This window comes from Myodes glareolus, chromosome 10, assembly GCF_982192425.1.
Source record: "Myodes glareolus chromosome 10, mMyoGla1.1, whole genome shotgun sequence".
NCBI classification, from domain to species: domain Eukaryota; kingdom Metazoa; phylum Chordata; class Mammalia; order Rodentia; family Cricetidae; genus Myodes; species Myodes glareolus.
The window spans coordinates 52,558,952-52,579,214 of NC_142035.1; the positions used below are offsets into that span (position 1 = coordinate 52,558,952).

The 20,263-nt window shown below is 40.3% G+C and overlaps 1 protein-coding gene across 1 annotated transcript; it reads right to left on the reverse strand.

Annotated features, from left to right (window-relative positions):
- Window positions 1-252: 252 nt before the first annotated feature.
- On the reverse strand, window positions 253-20,261 carry Dtwd1 (DTW motif tRNA-uridine aminocarboxypropyltransferase 1). Its single transcript, XM_048460043.3, has 5 exons — window positions 20,131-20,261; window positions 17,147-17,461; window positions 12,859-13,002; window positions 11,672-11,900; window positions 253-1,541 (listed from the first exon to the last, which is right to left on the reverse strand). The coding sequence occupies exons 2-5, from the start codon at window positions 17,408-17,410 to the stop codon at window positions 1,294-1,296; spliced, it is 885 nt and encodes a 294-aa protein (XP_048316000.1). The 5' UTR covers window positions 17,411-17,461; window positions 20,131-20,261; the 3' UTR covers window positions 253-1,293.
- Between the last annotated feature and the right edge of the window lie 2 nt (window positions 20,262-20,263).

The window sequence follows — 20,263 nt, forward strand, 5'->3', positions numbered from 1 at the left end:
ATAATGGGCTAACACTCTTCCTGGATGTTCAAGATGTATCTGATACAGTATCCGCAGATGGGCTGTGCACTGGCACAAAAAATGCTGGAAAACAGTTAAATGCCAGTGCAGTAAGGCACTCCCTGCACACGTGTCACGTGACCTACACAGGAGTACAGGGGCAGGAAAAAAGCAGCTTTGCACCCTCCAGCAGGTTAGCAGAGTCTTGTACATTTGTATGTCAACAGTCAAACCACAAAAATTGCAACAAAGCCAGCTTAGAAATGTTTATGGCTCAGATTCTGAGCGAGAGGTACTCAAAGCAACAAGAGCAGGGCTGAAGGGCCTTATACAGGGAGAACAGCTTAAGGCCATTCTTAGAGTTTATCACAGCAAAGAGAAACAAGGCAAATACAGCCAGTCCATTATTCCTACAGGAATCCTATGCTGCCGGGCTAAGCAATACTCTCATCTGAGGTGTGTGCGTTATTCCTGCCGTGAGATGGCAAATGAGTGGTCAGATCATTCTCCTCTGTTTCTTCAGCCTGGTAACTGCAGAACTGCATAAATGGCAATAGACTTAGCATACACCCGCTCTGTCCTGCCCCAATCAAGATTTTGCCCTCCTTAAATCAATTCAAGCTTACCTTTATTTCTAAAGGCATGTTTCAAACATGAAGAAATTTAGTTTAACCCCATATTGCTCACTCTTGAAAAATAAATTCCATCTCGTATGACATCCCTAGCACACCAAAACAGACCTGCTCTTAGCCCTGGGTCACCTGACTCTCCCAAACAGGCCATGTGCACATCCCTCCTGCAAGACCACATGATGCCAAAGCTCTCTGAGAGCAGACGCCAGGCAGAGGGAGGAAGTGTGGGCTTACAGAGACAGCACAAACCTCTGCCAATCTGTCATAAACTCTAGCAAATTGTGTTTCACTTTTTTTTGTTTTGCCAAAAGATCCTGACTTTGTTTAAATCCAGAGGTGAGGGTCAGTATAAGTGAAAAGATAAGACAATCTCTAATCATATATAATGTCAATCACATAAATGTAACAAAACATATTAAAATATACAATATATGCCCACACTGAAGAAGCAGCTTCTGAACTTTATCGTTCAATCAGGACCACCTCTTTAAAATTACCAAAATTCAAATTTTCCTTTAAAGAATATGGTAACAGGAACAAAACTGAAATTTCCCCAAGTCCTCTCACAGGCACTGAGCATGATTAACTCCCAGAGCAAACAGGCTCAGCTGCATGCAGTTTGTGAACATTAGACAGCACATGACAAGCGGAGTGTGCAGAACTAATGGATGAGCTTTGGTTTTGTCTTCTCTCCAGAGTCCTTGGCATTCTTTATCAAGCGGTACATAAAAGAGTAGAAGAATAAAAGATTGTCATATTGTCCTTTGTATTTCTCTTTCAGCATGTCACTATGGTAGTCTACCAGGAAGTAATAAATGGCTTCAATTGTGGAAAGGAAAGTATCTGGCTTCCCTTTTTGATGGCGCCAAAAGCAAGTTTTTCTTGTTTTCAGTTCAACTTGTAATAACTCTGCCAAACAAACAGAAAAGAGAACATGTGACTACTTCTCAATCGCATTACTACTGAGAACAATAATAATAACTGATGCAATAATATTCATTGATACAATGATAATTTAATTACCTCAAGGGTTTTTAAAGCACAGATAAGTTCCTTCTATTCCAATTCGAAATAGGGTATTATTATAAATGTACAGAGGCACACAGAGAAACAATGTGGCACAGAATGGAATCGTGTACATCCCCACTGTCCCTGTTTCTCAGACCTGGTGAACACATTAAACAGTCAACAAGAGAGTCTTCTATCTAAGGGTTTCTATCCTGCGAGCTTCTACCTAAAGTTCCTTTTCAAATTTTGACTTGTTGACAGAACCTGATTATCCATTCGCAAAAAGATTTAATTTATCTGATAATGCGATTTTTTTTTTCTAAAACAGTTCCTATTTTTATTCACTCTCTTTTTTTTCCTTTATATTTTGATATAGGCTCTACATGGGGAGGAAGAGGGAGAGAAATACTGAAGGAGGGACGATGTAGGATTCCCCTCTGTATGCTGTGAATATGTTCTACTATCATTGGTTGATAAAAAAGCTTTTAGTCCTATGGCAGGACAGAATATAGGTAGGCAGAAAAACTAAACTGAATGCAGAGAAAAAGAAGGCAGGGTTAGGGAGACACCATGTAGCTACCTAAGGAAACATCAGAACCTTACCAGTAAGCCACAGTCTTGTAGCGACACACAGATTAACAGAAACAAGTTAATTTAAGATGTAAGAGTTAGCTAGGAATACACCTGAGTCATCGGCCAAGCACTGTTGTAATTAATACAGCTTTTGTGTGATTATTCAGGTCTGGTTGGCTGGGAAACAAAGTACAGTCTCCAATTTCAAAAATGGTGCCCAGTGTTCGGTAACATACATCCACATAAAGACTAAGAAAGCTTAAGAAAGGGCTTCTAGATCCACAAAAACAGGGGTCAATTGCAGCTTCTTGGTAGTCGCATTTTTCCAGATAGGCTCTGTTGCTGGCAGCTAGCAGAGGTGCTGCTCCTTTAAGCGATGACCGGCTCTAGCTCTTTCTGGAGGCTCTGCTACAGGGCACTTAAATGGGGTTTGTGAGCAGCATGCGGCAAGTTGCTTGATAGACCTGCTGTGTCCCTGCGCTGGGGCAATGAACATGGCCTGCAGAGCTGGTGGGGGTAAATGCACCTCCACTATATTGAAAGGCTGAGAGAGGTGGAGCCAGCAGCAGTAACCACGTTGCCTACCATTAAAAAAAAAAATGCTCCTTGTCAGAAAAGGATTTCAGATATGCAATAGGACAGATTCAGACATTAAAGACCTCGAAACAAGACATAATGTGTTTTAAAAAAACATACGTAGGCTTAAGAAAAAAGAAAATAAATAGAAGTAGTTATAGAAAAATAGTTTTAAAAAATAAATTCTTTAAAGAGACAGTAAAAATATAACAAAAAAGCTACATAAAAATGAAAATACACAAAGAATCTGGATTATGCATATTATTGTGTTTTCTTTGAATTTTTTGACTGCAGAGATATTTGATTCTGGGGGCTGCTAAGCCAAACCTAATATATATATATTTCTTAAAGGCATCTTGACTTCAAACTTTAAGTCTAAGGATATATCACTTTGGAAAAGAGGTTCTGTTTTTGTTTCTACAGAGGAGAGAAAGCTGTGGATTCCTTCCAGGCTAATGTGGCTTGATGGAACAAGATCCCTTCAAAGGTCTCCATAAACCCTAAAAACACTTTGTTCAACAAACAGCAGGAAGGAATTTGGAGAAAACAATGACCAAATTCCCAAAATGATCGTTTATAAATTGTTTTCATTTAAAGAGGGTTGATTATAAATGGCTAATAGTCACAATCGAGGTCTTACTAAAGAAAAAAAAGGGGGTATATGATAAAGAAATGAATACTTGGGGCTGGGAAGATGACTCAGTGATTAAGAGCACTGGCTAATCTTCCAGAGGTCCTGAGTTCAATTCCCAGCAGCCACATGGTGGCTCACAACCATCTATAATGAGGTCTGATGCCCTCTTCTGACCTGCAGGCATACATGTAAACAGAATACTGTATACATAATAAATTAAATCTTAAAAAATTGAATAGTTTACATTGGTATAGACTTTAGTTTATTGATACAAATTTAAGGTCAATTTTGTTATATGTATATTTCTAGTCTTGTTTAACAAATTATGTTTATACATCTCATTTAAAATATAATGCATAATTAAAAATTATGGATTAATAGTCATCTATAATAATCAAACTTGTAGTTAAGTTTTCTAGATGTGCAGAGATATATTTCAGATGGATAGGTATTCTTCAAATCTTTCAAAGAGCTACAGAATATAGCATTTAAAATATTTTAAGAACTTAAGACTTTTCTCAACCATGAGACATGTCTGCTTCTGGCAGCACCAATTACTTCGGAGAGGTTGGTGGGTACTGAAGAAACACGTTAAGGAATTTGCTTTCAATATGACAAGGCTAGCTATTTGGGCAAGAAACTGCTCTTGCCTGGACTTTTTGATGGTATGTTGTATGAACTGGACATGCTTGACCCACATAATAGTGACTGCTGAACTTTCCAAAAGACGGAATGGTCCTTCAGAGTTCCTGCTTCACAGAAAAAAACTGCCAGACATTCTTCAGGACACCGAAAAAAGTGACTGACAAACTGCTAATATAGGTAAAAGTCTTTCAAATTTCCTGCTTTATGGAAAAGTCTGCAAGATACTATGGGCCTGTAGATTGAAGATGGGTGCCCCAAGTTACAGTAGAACTTTGGGTGACTGTCCAGGAGGGAGATGTCTCTGTCGATTCTAGAACTTTGGAAGTTGCTTACAACACACTTCCTGTTTACTTAGGTAATATTATATCCTTCTGGGGTCTTTGATTGTTAAAAACAGATAGCTACAGCTATAGTTTTCCTTGGTTAGGATAAATGATAAATTAGTAGGAAACTTTAGACTCACAATGAAATATTTTAACTCCAATTCTTGTTTGATATCTATTTTTTATATGCAATTTTGCTATGTTAAAGTTAAAACCTTCCTTTTTATTTAGGCAGAAAGGGGGAGATGATGCAGGAGGCCCCTCTGTATGCTGTGAGTATGTTTTATTACCAGTGGTTAATAAAGAAGCTACTTTGGTCTTTGGCAGGGCAGAATATAGCAAGGTGGGAAATCCAAGCAGAGACAGAGGAGAAACGAAGGTGGAGTTAGGAAGAGACCATAAAGCTGCTGAAGAAGGCACCAGAATCTTACCAGTAAGCCACAGACTTGTGGCAATACAAAAATTAATAGAAATGGGTTAATTTAAGATGTAAGAGCTAGCTAGAAATACACCTGAGCCACCAGCCAAAAGCTTTTGTGTGATTCTTTGGGACTGAATGGCCACAGGACCAGACAGGACAGAAATCTGTTTACTGAGGGAGGAAGGTAACATAGCAGCAAAGAGGTCTGAATAAGTTATAAGGAATCATACTGTTAACTATCTACCTAAAAATACCTATAATACACGTAAGCAGGTGTATAAATATACATACATAGAGTAAATAAAATTTTCTCATCTTGGCTGACAATGCTCCCTCCAAGAACCAAAGATCTAATTAAAAAAAAAAAGCAAAACAAAACAAAAAAACTAAAAACACCAGGCATGAGAAGCCCTCTTGTGAGTTGTTGGGAAATGTTGTCCAAGAGACTACAAAACATTACAGGCTATTGTTACTGCCCTTGGTTGCCCCCCAGAGGGGGAGGGTAAAAGTCCTTATGCTGAAGACACTATGCACTTCAGACTTAGGGTCCAGAGGTCCCTGCGTTGGCCCAAGAGTCCCTTCCCTGAGTATTAGCTTTCATGGTACCAGAAGGCAGAAGTTTACCATGCAAACTTCAAAAATAATGCAACCAACAGTCATACCCAGCTACGATATCTATGAACCATAACAACAATCAGCTTAGCACGATATCCTAAGGGTACAGTAGGGGCACCCGTAATCTGGTGGTAACCAACTGCTCTCTAATCAGACTTAACAAACCCACTAAACAGAGAAATCATGCCTGGTACTAAAACCCTGGCCACTTACCCAGGGTTATGAACTCACGGCACTTACACACAGGGTTAGTGAACTCATGGATCTTGGAGGAGAATCTCTTTATACTAAACCAGTATAAATCCTTAACTATTTTCAACATGTCTTCATAATAAAAGTCCTCAAGAAAGTAAGGACAGAACATACCACAATATGATAAAAGCTATTTATGACAACCAGTAGCCAAAATTATACTAAACAAACAAAGGAAACAGAATACGTTTAACAAAGGAAAACAGAGTATTTCCTCTAAGATCTTGAACAGACAAGGGTGCTATTTTCCTGATTCCTATTCCATATAATTCTCGAAGTTTTAGCCAGAGCAGTAAGATATGAGAAAGACATAGGGAAGATCAAAATTGGAAAGGAAGAAATTAATCTATTGCTTTTTGCAGACAATGTGATTCTACACTTAAAACACCCCATGGGCTCCACTAGAGAACTTTTGGGCCTGATAAACACGTTCAGCAAAGTCAAAGGATACAGAACACAGTAGCTTTTATATATAGCAATAATAGGCTTGCAGAAAAAGAAATCAGGAAAAAACAGTCCACTATAAATGTTTCAAAAACGAAACAAAGCAAAATCAACCCACCCACCTAGCACTAATCTAATCAAGGAAGTGAAAGATCTCTACAAGGTGGGGAACTGGGGGAAAAAGGTGGGAATGTAAACTGTGTAGCCACTATAGACATCACTGTGGTGGATTCACAAAACACTAATAAATGAGACTGCCTTATATCTGTCAACTCAGTCATCTGGTTAAAAGAAACTAGCTAAGTCAGGAATTGCGAAGTAAAATGACATGAAACATCTTTACCAACAACAGAACACTTCAGACAGCAGAGTAATAAGCAATCTAAAATGAGAACCTAGAAAGTGATGTATCACAAAGTCAGGAATGATTTCACAGACAAACATACACTATGGCTGAAAACAGGACTCTTGAAGGAATTCTAAAAAGATGTACTATGTTTCAGCAAAGCAGTCAAGAGTTACACAATTCCATACATACACCACTGTATAAAACGGTATTCAGTAGAGGTTCTAATTTGTGGACTAACAGTAAAGGGCAGACAGAATAATGAACACATGCAGGCAATGTGAGCAGGAGGAGACAGAACCAAGTGCAGATGGAGGAAGTCTTAGAGCATTTGAAGGGAGAGCTTAAAATGTTGACTTTGAACTTTAAAAAAAAAAAGAATCTTTTTAACTAATTCATTTAATCTTTTTGTCTGTCTCTCTGTGTGCGCATGTGCTATATTATTGCTATAGTGTGTGTGTGTGTATGTGTGTGTGTGTGTGTGTGTGTGTGTGTGCTATAGCATGTGTGTGGTGGCAGTCAGAGGACAAATCTATAGCAGTCAGTTCTTGTTTTATACCATGTTGGTCCTGAGAACTGAACTCAGGCCCAAGCCACCTTGCCTACCCAGCTTTGAACTTTTTGAAATGCCATGTACACAATCCTCAGAAAGAATTCAGACAGGATTATTTTAAAACACAATAAATAAAAATATAAAAAATTTAAAACTTATTTCAGGGAAAAAGAAAAAAAAACAGAAAAACTCATGTGTGGTAGTGTACCTCGGTGACTTTAAAGCTCTGGAGGCCATCGTAGGCTGCAGAGTGGGTACCAGACCAGCCAGAGGTACAGCGTGAACTCGTCTTCCCTGCTGGCTAGCATGGACAGTGCTGGGATTGCTGCTCAGGCTGCTCACTCACTTTGGATTGTGTGGACTGTAATACCAAGCTGCCAAGCAAGACATGCCTATGGCTGCGATAGTGACAGGACTATCTGGAGGCTCACCAACCTCTCTGTGACTAAGTCTATGGCCCACTCCATGGGAGAGAACACACACTTGATACTTGAAACTTGGTCAAAAGCGTATGGCTGAGGAAAACGTGACCAAAGGAAAGAACACATTACTGTGCTTTCCCTAAAGGAACATGTTGTCAGACAGCTTTCTGAATATTTCTGTTTAGACGAAGAGACCAGTGCTGCTCTCAGCCTGGCAAAGCTCCTGTTCACAGATGGTTACCGTCAATGCAGAGATGAATCTGGTCAAAGTACTGAGAGTAAATGACTGATGAGCTCGTAAACGTAGTGGGCTCTATGTCATGTACATCGTTTCTCAGTGTGGCAATGTACCCTGTAACAATATGCTGAGACGCTGCGGGTAGCAGGGAGGAACAGCTGCCAGTCACCATGAGATCAGGAGCACAAGCAGCTAGGGCACCATAGCCAGGGGATCAACTGCATGAAACGAGTTCAACGTGACAGGCTCAGTACTGCATCAACCTAATGCAAGCTGATAAATGACTGGACACACAGTGCATTCCACTAGTAAGGTAACTTTTTAAGTCTATTTGCTTTATTTTATGTGTATGTGTGTGTCTGCCTGTACATATGTATGAGTGCATACCACGTGCGTGCCTCTGAAAAGGGTGTTGAATCCCTTGGAGCTGGAGTTACATGTGAGCTAACATGTGGGTGCTGGGAACTGAATCCATGGCTTGACCACTGAGCCAAGTCTACAGTCTGTTACAGTGATTCTTAATTCAGCATTCACAACACCACAATGGAGGCAGAACTCCTAGTACAGACATCTGGGAGGTAAAGTGTGGCTTACTCAGCTCAATCAAATCAAAGTGTTTTAAGATCTAAAAGTCACAACTGTTCACGGACTGTTTCTTATAGAGGCAATTTGGTTTATTCAGAAATATGTAACTATGTCCCACCCCTATTATTCCTGAGGAGGCAGAGGAGACAGGGGCTAAATCAGGACATGCAGAGAGTTACTTTTAGAGACGCATTTCATGATTCTGAACTAGCAGGAAGTGAGAGGCATGCTTTCTATGGGAATCAGGAAGGAGTAAACAATCTTTAGTAAAATCTCATTTTAGGCAAACCTAAGCAAAATGACTTTAAATAGTACCAGAATAATTCCGTTTATAGGTATTTTGGGGACTTTCACTTGTATTCACTCATTTGAACCTAGAGTTCACCATATAAGGTAATAAGAAAAATGTCCCAGAAAAATCTTTAGACTGAGGAGTAACTTGCTGCAGTGATCTCTCTTCTTCAAAGCACAGGGCAGTACTGATTCATCTACTAAATAACAATAAATCCTTCAAAGTCTTGTGACCCACAGGTACAAACTAACTAGTTATCTAACAATTTAATTAAGCCAGTGAAATGTACTTCGTACTTTCTTTAGTTTGGGAATGATTAAGATTGTAGTAATCTTTTCTTGAGGGACCTTTTGGCAACCACACAACACCAACCACACAGCTCTCTTGTCTCTTAGTCACAAACTGTTCAATAATGGGAAAAATCCTAAAGCTTTTAGAGAAACCTTGAGAATGTTGGAAGAACTGAGAAAGGTACAAAGAAACAAGAGAAACAGTGTGCATGCCTGGACTTCAGATTACTGGCTGTGTTACATTTAAACTGTTATTAGGAGTTCAGCATTTCACTCAAGTAAAAAGGCATACAGGGCCAGGAGAAGGTTCAGTGGGTAATGCACTTGCCGCACAGCAAACGGACCTGAGGCCGGGAGATGGCTCAGTGGCTAACACACTTGCCGCACAACACATGGACCCAAGGCCAGGCGATGACTCAGCGTGTAATGCCACATAACACCTGGACCTGAGGCCAGGCGATGGCTCAGCGGGTAATACTGTACAGTACATACACCTGAGGCCGGGAGATGGCTCAGCGGGTAATACTGTACAGTACATACACCTGAGGCCGGGAGATGGCTCAGTGGGTAATATTGTAGTACATACACCTGAGGCCGGGAAAGGGCTCAGTGGGTAATACTGTAGTACATACACCTGAGGCCGGGAGAGGGCTCAGTGGGTAATACTGTAGTACATACACCTGAGGCCGGGAGAGGGCTCAGCGGGTAACGCACTTTCTGTATAACACCATAGGCTTGAGTAGATCCCAGAATCGGGGTGAAGGCAGATGTAGCAGCACACAGCTACAGTCCCAACAGCTTTGGTGAGATGGAAGTAGAAGCAGAGAAAGGGGACAGTCAGAGGCTTTAGGTCAGCTAGTCTGGGGCAATGAACAGGGGGCACCAGACAGCATTCTCTCACCACCATGTACATTCAGTGGCATGCATGTGCCTACATAACACATAAACACATGTACATACACATACACACATGCATTACATATACACATAAACACTTATAAACATAGGAACTGTTTTCATAAAAGGCATAGAGAGAGAAGTAATAATACTAAACTGAGCTGGACCACCACTGTGAACTCACAGTACGCACACCTAATGTTTCTTCGGCTCTGTCCACTGAAGAAACAGCCTGTTGTGATCGACTGACAGAATTCAGCTTCTAGTCTCAGATCCTAGCAAAACAAACCACAGGTCTTTAAGAAAATGCTGATTCCAAGTCTGTGTCAGAAAGAAAGTCAAAGCAGGTTTGAGATGCTCTGCTGCACCTGCTGAGGCCAGTCCTACTCCAAACAACCGAGGCCAGTGACAAAAAGGCCAGTTAACACAGGAAGAAGGAGCAGGACTAAACTTTCTCTTCTCAACATAATGACTGCTTGATCCATGAATACTAAACACTGCAGAGAAAGTCTACAGCCTGAAAGCTTTACGCCAGTATACTAAAGGAAAACAAACCTTTATGGTGGAGAGAGACGGCAATCATCACCATCATTAGTAGTCAATTATAAATATGGAAACAACTTGTTTTATATGCTTCCCGACTTAATGCAATGGTAAGTATATAACTTCAATTCAACATGCATGAACTGTTCAACCAGACAACCGATGGAATGATAGGGAGAGGACACACTATCAATAAGGACAAAAAAACGACAGATACGAACTGGACCTGCTGTAGACAAGCCTGGATTTATTCTTTCTTTAAAGTACCCTAACTATGGGTCTGGGGAAAAGGAATAGTGGTTAAAAGCACTTCCCGTTCATGTGCAGGACCCAAGTTCGGGTCCCAGTACCTACATTAGGAAGCTTGCAACTACCTATAACTCTAGCTCCGAGGGATCTGACGCCCTCTTCTGGTCTCCAAGGGCTCCTATATGTATATGCACACATATACACACATAAATTTTAATCTAAAAAGTATGTTAACCAAAATATCTAGACTGAGTCTAATCAAGAGATATTAAATAACTAATCCAACTACTTTACCAAAATCTAAATCAAAGAAAATTAAATTAGGAAACTGTTCTAGATTAAGAAACTAAAGCTATACAAGCATTTAAAAGCCAACTTAAAATGCTGTGTCGGGGGAAATGTTGGGGGAAACGTGAACCTCAGACCCTGAATTTCCTGTAAATAACTTGTTTTTCCAATGCTTGCAGCTGCTCCTGATGGCAGGGGAGTGGTTTCTGGTGAGTTTGGCTGGGGTGTGGCTATCAGTTAAGGATCCCTATATAAACTGCCCTGGAACACAATAAAGGGGGGCATTTTGTTTCAAGGATGACCCGTGTTCCTCCCCCACCACGCCGTGTGTGTGTGTGTGTGTGTGTGTGTCTGTGTGTCTGTGTGTCTGTGTGTGTGTGTGTGTGTGTGTTTAAATCTCCAGCCCCTTTCCCGGCTCACATACCGTTTCCTAGTGCAGGTACTACAGGGAAAGTGTTACAAAAGCCATTATTGTAATCAGAGAGATGTGTAGATCAACTGTATGTCAGATATTGTACAAGTTCTGTTATTGTTTTAGGAGTGGTAACAGTGTTGTATTTATTACGTAGGAGTGTCCTTATTGTTAAAACGAGCAATAGTACTTAGAGCACACTTGTGCAAAGCCTGCTGCTCACTTTAAGATGACTCCACCCATCAAGTACATAGATTCATAAACACACACATAAACACACATAACACACATAAACACACATATAATACAGAAATGGAGAAGAGAAACGGAGCAAATGTGAACGTTGAATGTACCTTTTCTTTACAGGGAGATACAAATGAGAAGTTTTTCTAAAGGAAACCTATCAAGGAAGGTCCCCAGCACATTGCCTTACCCCGAAGGCGCTCATCAGAGGTTATCTGGTTTGTCTGGCTCCAGGTGCTGTCAATAAAGACCACTCTTTTCAGTGCCGGACCCCCCTCCGCCTCAGTCCTCTTGAGTTTAAAGGGGGGCACATCAAGGTCATCAGCTTTGCTTCTACTTTTACTTTCAATCCTTTGTTGCAGATGAAAAGAGACATCTTTTATTGAGATGGACTGAGGCCCAGGAAAAACAAGTACAACCTAAAACAAAGAAACTCAAGTTAGCCCAATGCTGCTGTGATCTTCAACATAAATTCTGACTTAAAACTCTAAGAAAAAGAGATGCTAAATGTCTAAAAAATAAGCACTACATTGATTCCATTATTTGTTTCCTTCCATATATGGCAAAGTTTTAGTTTATTCCTAATAGCATATAATCATATTATACTACGTGGAGATGTTAATTCAAAATAAGGTATTCACTAATTGACAAAGTCAACTTAGCAGTATCTTGAATTAAACACACACACACACACACACACACACACACACACACACACACTTCTGTGGTATGGTGCTATACTCCTATAATCCCAGCACTAGAGATGCAGGGGCATGAAATCAGGGCCAGCCTGGGCTTCCTAAGAGTTACAGGCCAGCCAAAGAGAATAAAAGGCAATATACATGATACTTTCTAAAGACAATCACTGGAAACTATTCAATGACTAGATACTATCTTCACTTGTATAATAAGGAAAGAGAAAAGAAATAAAGCAGGTGAAGGAATGGTGTAGTTTTTTACAGCTATTACTGATGGTATTATACAATAGTATAATATAGTGGAGACTGTGAGACACACTTGTAGGCCTGACACCTACAAGATTAAGACAACAGGATCTTGAGTCTCAAGGCTAGCATGGACTACACAGTGAAACTCTTAGAAATGTATAAAGAGTATAATGGTGTGTCCTAATTGAGCAAATAAATGGTATTTAACTGACCAGAGAACAATACACAAACATATTACTAGATCAAACTCAGATGTGATTTCTAGATATAACTTTCTAAATAAATTCAAATTATATAGAGACATACACTATGAAAACATCATTGAAGTAAAATGCATATTTAGCAATAAATGAGCACAACACTAGATTGCTAAGAATAAGTTCAAGTAAGTTCAGAAAGGAGATGGAGTTCCAAGCGCCAAGCCGCCCACCTCATGGTCCTTTCCTTCGTATTCGGGGATGCACGGGTATGTGTAGATGCTCACGGAGTTGGGCGCCAGGAGCTTTGCGTGCACAGCGGTGCTTTTGCCGTCTGTTTCATTTGGATGCTTGATGATATCGATCTTCAATGGAAGCTAAAGTAAAAAGACAAACAAAAATGAGTATAAAATTCTGATTTTTGTCAACATAAACCTCTGAAGCTACACATCAAGTTCACACCAAGTTCCTATGAGCACACTTACACATGGAGGCCATACTGTTTAGACCAGAGTGCTAAGAACGGTAAGTCATCACAACCCTAATCGCTACAGCGAGGCTGATCATGCGCCTTAGCAACTACTTCAGCACAGGCAACATGTACGCTGCTCTTAGAGCAGTGGTCCAGGACTATTTTACTTAAGTCATGTATGCAGTAAGTCCAGTTCGTCACGTCTCAGCATCCGTGCCAAGGACATTTTAAAAAATAATTTCTATGAACTTTTGAATTCAGATTTAAAATTCAAATAGAAATACTGTTCATCATATATTTTTTCAAGTCAAATTTACTGTAGGATTTGATGATCTTTGGCAATGCATTTTCACAGCACAAATCAAGCTGCCAACAGGAAAAACAGCAACAAAACAAGCCTTGAGAGATTGACTAACTCTTCTCCCATTAGACTGGACACAAGCTGCGCTGCAGTACTTGTCCAAGTGCTGTCCTTAGTTATGTACATACTAATTCTTCTGTTCAAAAATAATAATTCTCTTGGGTTTCTTGAGCTAATTTTTTCCTTTTTATTATTTAGGTCTCTTCATCTCAGACTCTGTTGTTTGGTAAGTACATGTACCATCCCCAAGACCATCATTGCATTCAAAGAAGGTAAGAGCTCTACAGACAGGCCCGGAAAAGCAGTCATTTTACTCTGAAACAGAAAACTGTTCCAGCATAAATCAAATATGCTACATCTACATTCTAATAGATCTTAATATATACTGTATCTGTGAGCCAGCTGCCACAATCAAGAAAATGACCTGCCACCATCAAAAGATTTCCTAGAACCCTCTCTTCTTCCTTTCCCACCGGCCAGCTGTCACTTCGGTTCACTTCTTCTGGGATCTTATATAGATAGAATAAAAAAATATGGTCTTTACATCTGGTTTCTTTAACTCAAAATAATGACTTGGAAATGCCTAGATACTGCTCATCATTTGTTCTGCAGCTCACCCCACCCCATTAAAGACGAGACTTAGGAGGAGCGACAGCCGCAGGGTCACGAGCCATGACTGAAGTGGGACAGCATTAGCAGAGACGGAAATCACACAAGAGGCAGCAAGATGGAGTCTTGTGGAGAGAGCCTTACCTTCGGAACCCAGAGAGGAGCTGTATTAGGAGACAGAATTTGCCTTGTGAAGAATGACAGATGTCCAAAAGGGTGAGACGAACCCTTCGGGTGCCTCCAAGGCTACTTTTTAAAGGAGTGGTTGCTATACACTACAAAGTAAACCACATTTCCTTTCTTTTTCTTTCTGAACAATTATGTGAAGACAGGATGCTATAAACAGTACACCTCAAAGGGATGCAGGCACAAATACATACCTCACACAGTTTCCAACTGGGATTTCAACATCATTATTCTCTTTCATCCCGCTCAGCCCAGGCATCATTTATGACATGGGGTCAATTGCATGAAATCAACATAATAATTTCTAACTGTAGGAAATGCATCATCTAAGTAGGCAGCTCAGAGACAAGTTGATGAGCAGAGCTTAAAACTCCAAAGGCTCACATTAATAGCTCTGATCGACTTTACATCAAGAACACAGAATAGATTTTGAAAATGAATAAAAACCAAACAAGAACACAGAATCAAATGTTATTAATGAGTTTTGCAAATGATGTACACTAATTTAATTGTATAATGAAAAGGAAGTTTTATGGACCAAAATCTCCAATTACAAGACAATTTCACACAATTAACAAACTCAGGACCCAATCTAGGCCATCATCATTTCTCAACGAGTGAGCTTGCAGCTTCTGGCAGTATGGTATCAAGGCACATCAAGTGATGGGAATTTATACTCATGTTCTGGCTCACACATTTGACAGGAGAATCACATAAATACTGACATGGCAGAGTAAACACTACAGAATTGACCAGACCACAGGGCAGTCTGGAAGAGTTGGTCTACTTTGATTATGCAACAGGATGCCCATTTGTCTTCTAGTGGCTATGTTCTTAACAAGAGACTTAGCACACACCCTTCTGCTCAGATAGATCAAGATGCCACCAGCAGGAAGGCACAAGTGCTTCCCCAAAGCAAGCCTTTTCACACAGGGCTGCTGAAGCTGGAGGTTTTTGGTTTCTCCCTTCTTTTTTATCTTTATTCATTTCTTACAGTTTTCAAATTCTGCATCGAACAAAGGTATGTTTGATTTATTCTTGTCTTACTTTTCTGTCGCTATGGCAAAATACCATGGCCAAAATACTTATAAGAGAAATAGTTTATTTGGGGATAACAGTTTCAGAGCATTACAGTCCATGACCATCTCAGCAGGGAGCACAGCAGCAAGCGGGCAGACATGGTGCTAGAGCAGAGGCTGTAGTTGAGGGTTTACATCTTAACCACAACCACGATGCAGAGACAAAGAGCACTGGGAACTGCAGAGTCTCTTGAATCTCAGATCCGGCCCCTGGCGACACATCTCCTCTAATGAGACCTTATCTCCTAACTTTCCCAAAAGCTGGGGACCAAGTATTCAAATACATGAGCTGATGGGCCATTTCCCTGCAAATCACAATTGCCCAGACTAAAACTTCAGGGGTAAGAGGGACTTACTCCTGTGTTCTGCTTCCCAAGCAGGCTCTCTGGCAGCAAATGCTGAAGGTTTCCTTAAAACTGAGGTAGAATTTATAAATGACATTGTTTAGACTATTTCTCTTAATATATATTAACATATCAAACTTTATGGGCACTAAAATATACACTTTAGAAAACTATACAGTTGATCAAATAATTGGCATGGTTTTTAAGTACTTCTAGTAAATGGTAAGTACTGCCACTGATTTGGAAAATAATCTTAAGTTTCTATCAACTTTTATCTTTTTTATTTACAATCCTTTTTTGAACATACTTTAAGATAAAAAGGGTTTTCTTTAATGTTTTTGAGACAGCGCCTTACTAAGTAACCCACGCCTGCCTCAAACTCACTACATAGTCCAGACTGGCATCGATCTCCTAACCAGTCTGCTTCAGCCTCCCGGTGCTGCAAGTACACTTGGCAAGGTAAGGTTTCTAACGAGACATTTTCTTTATGTGGCAGTTGCATAAACAGAAGACAGGACTCTGACGTGTACCATTGTTATTAGTGAGGACACTAACAAAAATCCTTAATCTCAAACTTTTATTTTTTTTTCTTTTCTGAGCAAACTGGAAATGTATCACCTCATTCTTGGCCAATAAACTTTGCCTTCATTTTTATGTGTGATTTTAGAACCCCCAGGACACCATGGACTTGCAAGATGATTCATATAACAAAATAAGCATTAAAATGTCTTTCATAGTTCAAGTCTAAATAAACATTAAACATCACAATACACACTCTGAACACAACTTCAATTTATTAGTGACAAGTCACATTTGTGCTAGGTGTAGAAGTGAATTCTCTAAAGTCGTAATACATGCTGATCACACTTAATATACTTACTTCTCACATTTGGGTCAATGCTAGACAAGTTAACACATACATAATAAATTCTTTAATTACATATAAATGATCTATTAACACTTTACTTACAAAAAGTCTTGATAAAGACCACAAACCATGAAAAGCAATGGATGTAAATCAGCTTTCCAAGTGGTTTGAGATCACCGTAATTACACATGGTCCAATGTGAAGGGCCCAGCCCTTTACATTTTAGCTTAGTTTAGAGTTGGCCATGGCCATCTGCTCCATTCTACAAATTCGATGGGGAAAGTCACAAAACCTCTGGCAAACCCCCACCTTGATTCTACCTATAATGTTTTCCCAAGGACTTGAAGTCATTTTTGAAGCTGCTTCAAGTGAGACTATAAAACTGTCTTCTGTAATTAATTTTTTAAACTAATTAATGTCATCAAAATTATATAACTTATTTCAAACTCAAGTGATTTTTCTAGAAACAAGAAAAAGATAGAGTTTCACTGGTGTCAAATTATCCATTAATACAATTCACTTCCGAGCTCATCCAATGTATTAGAGTAGGCATAAGCTATCTTAAAAACTTGCATTTTTCTACTTTAAAACAAGTCTCTTACTTGCACAAGTGGAATCTGCTCGGTGGGCACATTTTCCACCGGGACATAGCAGGTGTAGCAGTAGAACATCCTTGAGCCACCGCATTGGAGGCAGCGTGACCTCCCACTCCGCTGGGCCTTGTGAAGCACTTCCTGAGATGCTAAGCGTAAGTTCTGAAGCGGGTCTTCTGAAGCGACGGAAGCAGTTTGTGATTGTTTCGTTTCCACACAATTTTCATGATTTTTTTCACTTTCTTGAGGGAATACAGATGGACTGAGAGCCATTCTTTCTTTAAACCAAAATGCTCTGCTTCTAAGACATTTGTTATAGGTGCACTGTAAAAATTAAAAGGAGAAGGAATGAAAGTGTCAATGTTGTACTGTTGTTACAAATAAAACTGTCCTGCCAACAGAAAATGGAAACGTGCTAGATTAAGAATCACTTCACACATAAAATTTAGACACCGGTGGTCCATTTTGATAGTACTAAGTTGTCTCAAATATGGCAATTGATTTAAAAATATTAATATAATGAATTTCTGTTTATATCATACCAAAAAAAAAAAACCCTTCAAGCACGTAGACTCTAGCGTTGAATTGACACCATGACAGAACTCTCACGGTGAACCCCAATGAAAATAACAAGCTGCAATGGTGTGAGCGAAAAATCAGTTGGCTACTATGAGCTATTATGAACACACACGCTTTTCTTCTTCCCTGGTTCTGACCACTGTTCTGGCTTAAAGTTCCGTCCCAGGGCAGCTCACAGGAAGTCTAATTTTAGATTCTTCCACTTTCACAGAAGACGAACAAACGCCCATTTCAAAATGGGTTCTGCCCTACACCTTGGAGGGAGGGCAGCTGAAGAACCTGACAGACCCTGATGTTTCCTGTTCACTCTGCTACAAAGTCAGCCTACAAAACACTCTCTGTAGGGGCTTCTGGGCAGTTGTCTACGCAGGGGCTCACCCACGGGGAACTCATCCACACACTGCAGGGCAGTACACCTCAACTGCACTGGGAGGAAGTGACTGAGCATGGGGCCCTTCCCTACTCCTACCTGCCTGCATGTTTCATTCTATGAAAATATCCTTCATAAGAACCAGTAAGTGCAAGCACTAATGTTTCCTAAGATCTGTGGGTCACATGAGCAAATCAAAAGCATCTAAACAGGGGCTGAAGTAATCTCAGTCTGTAGTTAGTTGGGAGGAAGTTCTGAAGGCCCAGCCTGTGTGTGGCTATGAGGATGCAGCAATCTTGGGGACTGAACTGTCAGCCTGCGGATTCTGACACTGTCTTCAGTAATGTCAGGGCAGAATTTGAGGACATCCGCTAGCATCCACCACAGAATTCCTGCTGGGGGGAAATCCCCACACCTCTTGCGATCACAAGTATCCGTGATGATTATGGAGTGCGAGCAGAAGAAACACGACAGTCTGTTCTTCCTAACATACACACGTTCTACGACATATATTCTGCTCCAAATATAACTGGAGTTATGGTTGAAATATGGTCAACCATAACACATGTGCTAATGCTGAGACAGCTACTGACAATTGAATTTGTGAATACATATGTCATAAGGTGAAATATATGATCTTAAGACTTTTGAACTTTTCAAAAGTGCATACCCTTCAGATTCCCTAGTAAAGACATAATAATGTAAGAACTTCCCCACTTAATATTTTCTGTGCAGGTTATGTATATGCATGTGTGTGATGACAATTAATGAAAAGGAGGTCATGGGGGATGTGAGTGCATACCTACATACGTGAAGAGAGACACAGCTGGAGTGGTGGGGGACTGGAAAGACTTGGGAAATAATGGCTATTCCCAAGACACCAACAAATAACGAGCATCTTGATCTATTCATTATGCAACTTAGGCTGAAAAATTACTTTATAATTCTTCCTTCTACCCAATGTCTCCAATTAATCATATTCATGCGGTTTCATCTTGTCTCCTTTGCACATAACATCTATATTTAGGCGCAAAGTCAGATTCAAATTCAGTTCCTTATTAATCCACAGACACAGCCCAGCCTTACACTTCTGGGTACTTATTACTGGGTCCACATATTTGATATGGAGAAATGTATTCATTTACAGGCTCCTTTCAGGAAAACTTTCCTTCTGGCAAAAGTAGAATTCTTTCTGATTTACCTATTTATGATTGTTTTTTTATACTTTTAGACAGATTCAAATACTTGTCAACAAAATTAAAACCATTCTGTAAAAGGCATCCAGGATGAATCTCACTGCTCAACTTTCGGGCTCTGCACAGCCCGGCACAGATGGCAGACTGATACTTAACTTTATTTTGCTCAAAGTGAAGTAAAAGGCTAGCTTTTCCATTACAGTAAGCTGATTTGCCTCCTAAGGGAACAGTCTTTAAATTTCACCTATCTTAAATAAAGGATCACACAAAACTGTTTTCAATATCTGTGAAAGTACTAAGAATTGGTCATATAATTTGTACAGACACAATAACCACTTTTTTAAACATCCGAGACACCTCCATTTTTTTTTTTTTAAACACAAACTAGAAGCCTCCTCCACAGAACAGGTTATATGACAGGCAGTGTGTCTTACAAGTTTTAATTTGGAGTCCAATCATAAACAGTCCTGAAATGCTGCAAGGTTAGGTAGGCATCGCTACCCTTATCCAACCAAGTGGAACTATCAATGCAAAGTCTTGTCTTACATTCCCAAGAAATAGACACAAGAAACGCCTCTGCTTATTGGCTGATGGTAACAGTATACACACCCCTGTCTTCCTCCTTCCGTGACCACCCTCAAACCACTCCAAAGCTTGAATTACATAATGGCGCTCACAGGGAGCTGGCCCTGCCAGGATTGAGCTCCCCGAGTTGGAAGCCTGCTAAATCGTCATTTAGGCCTCAAACCACTGAATCTGTCCCCACAGGCACGAATCGCGGCACTTGCCCGCAGTAGGACCTCCGCGGGGCCCCCAGTCCCAGCCACCCGACCCGAGGAAAGGCCGACCTGCTCCACGCCGAACTCGCGGTCCACACTACCTCCGCTCTGTGCGCCCTACCCGGAGCGCTTTCTGCAGGACACCGCTGGGCGGGTGCTGCGGTTGCTAGGGCCACGGTGACGCTAAGCGCTGCGCATGCTC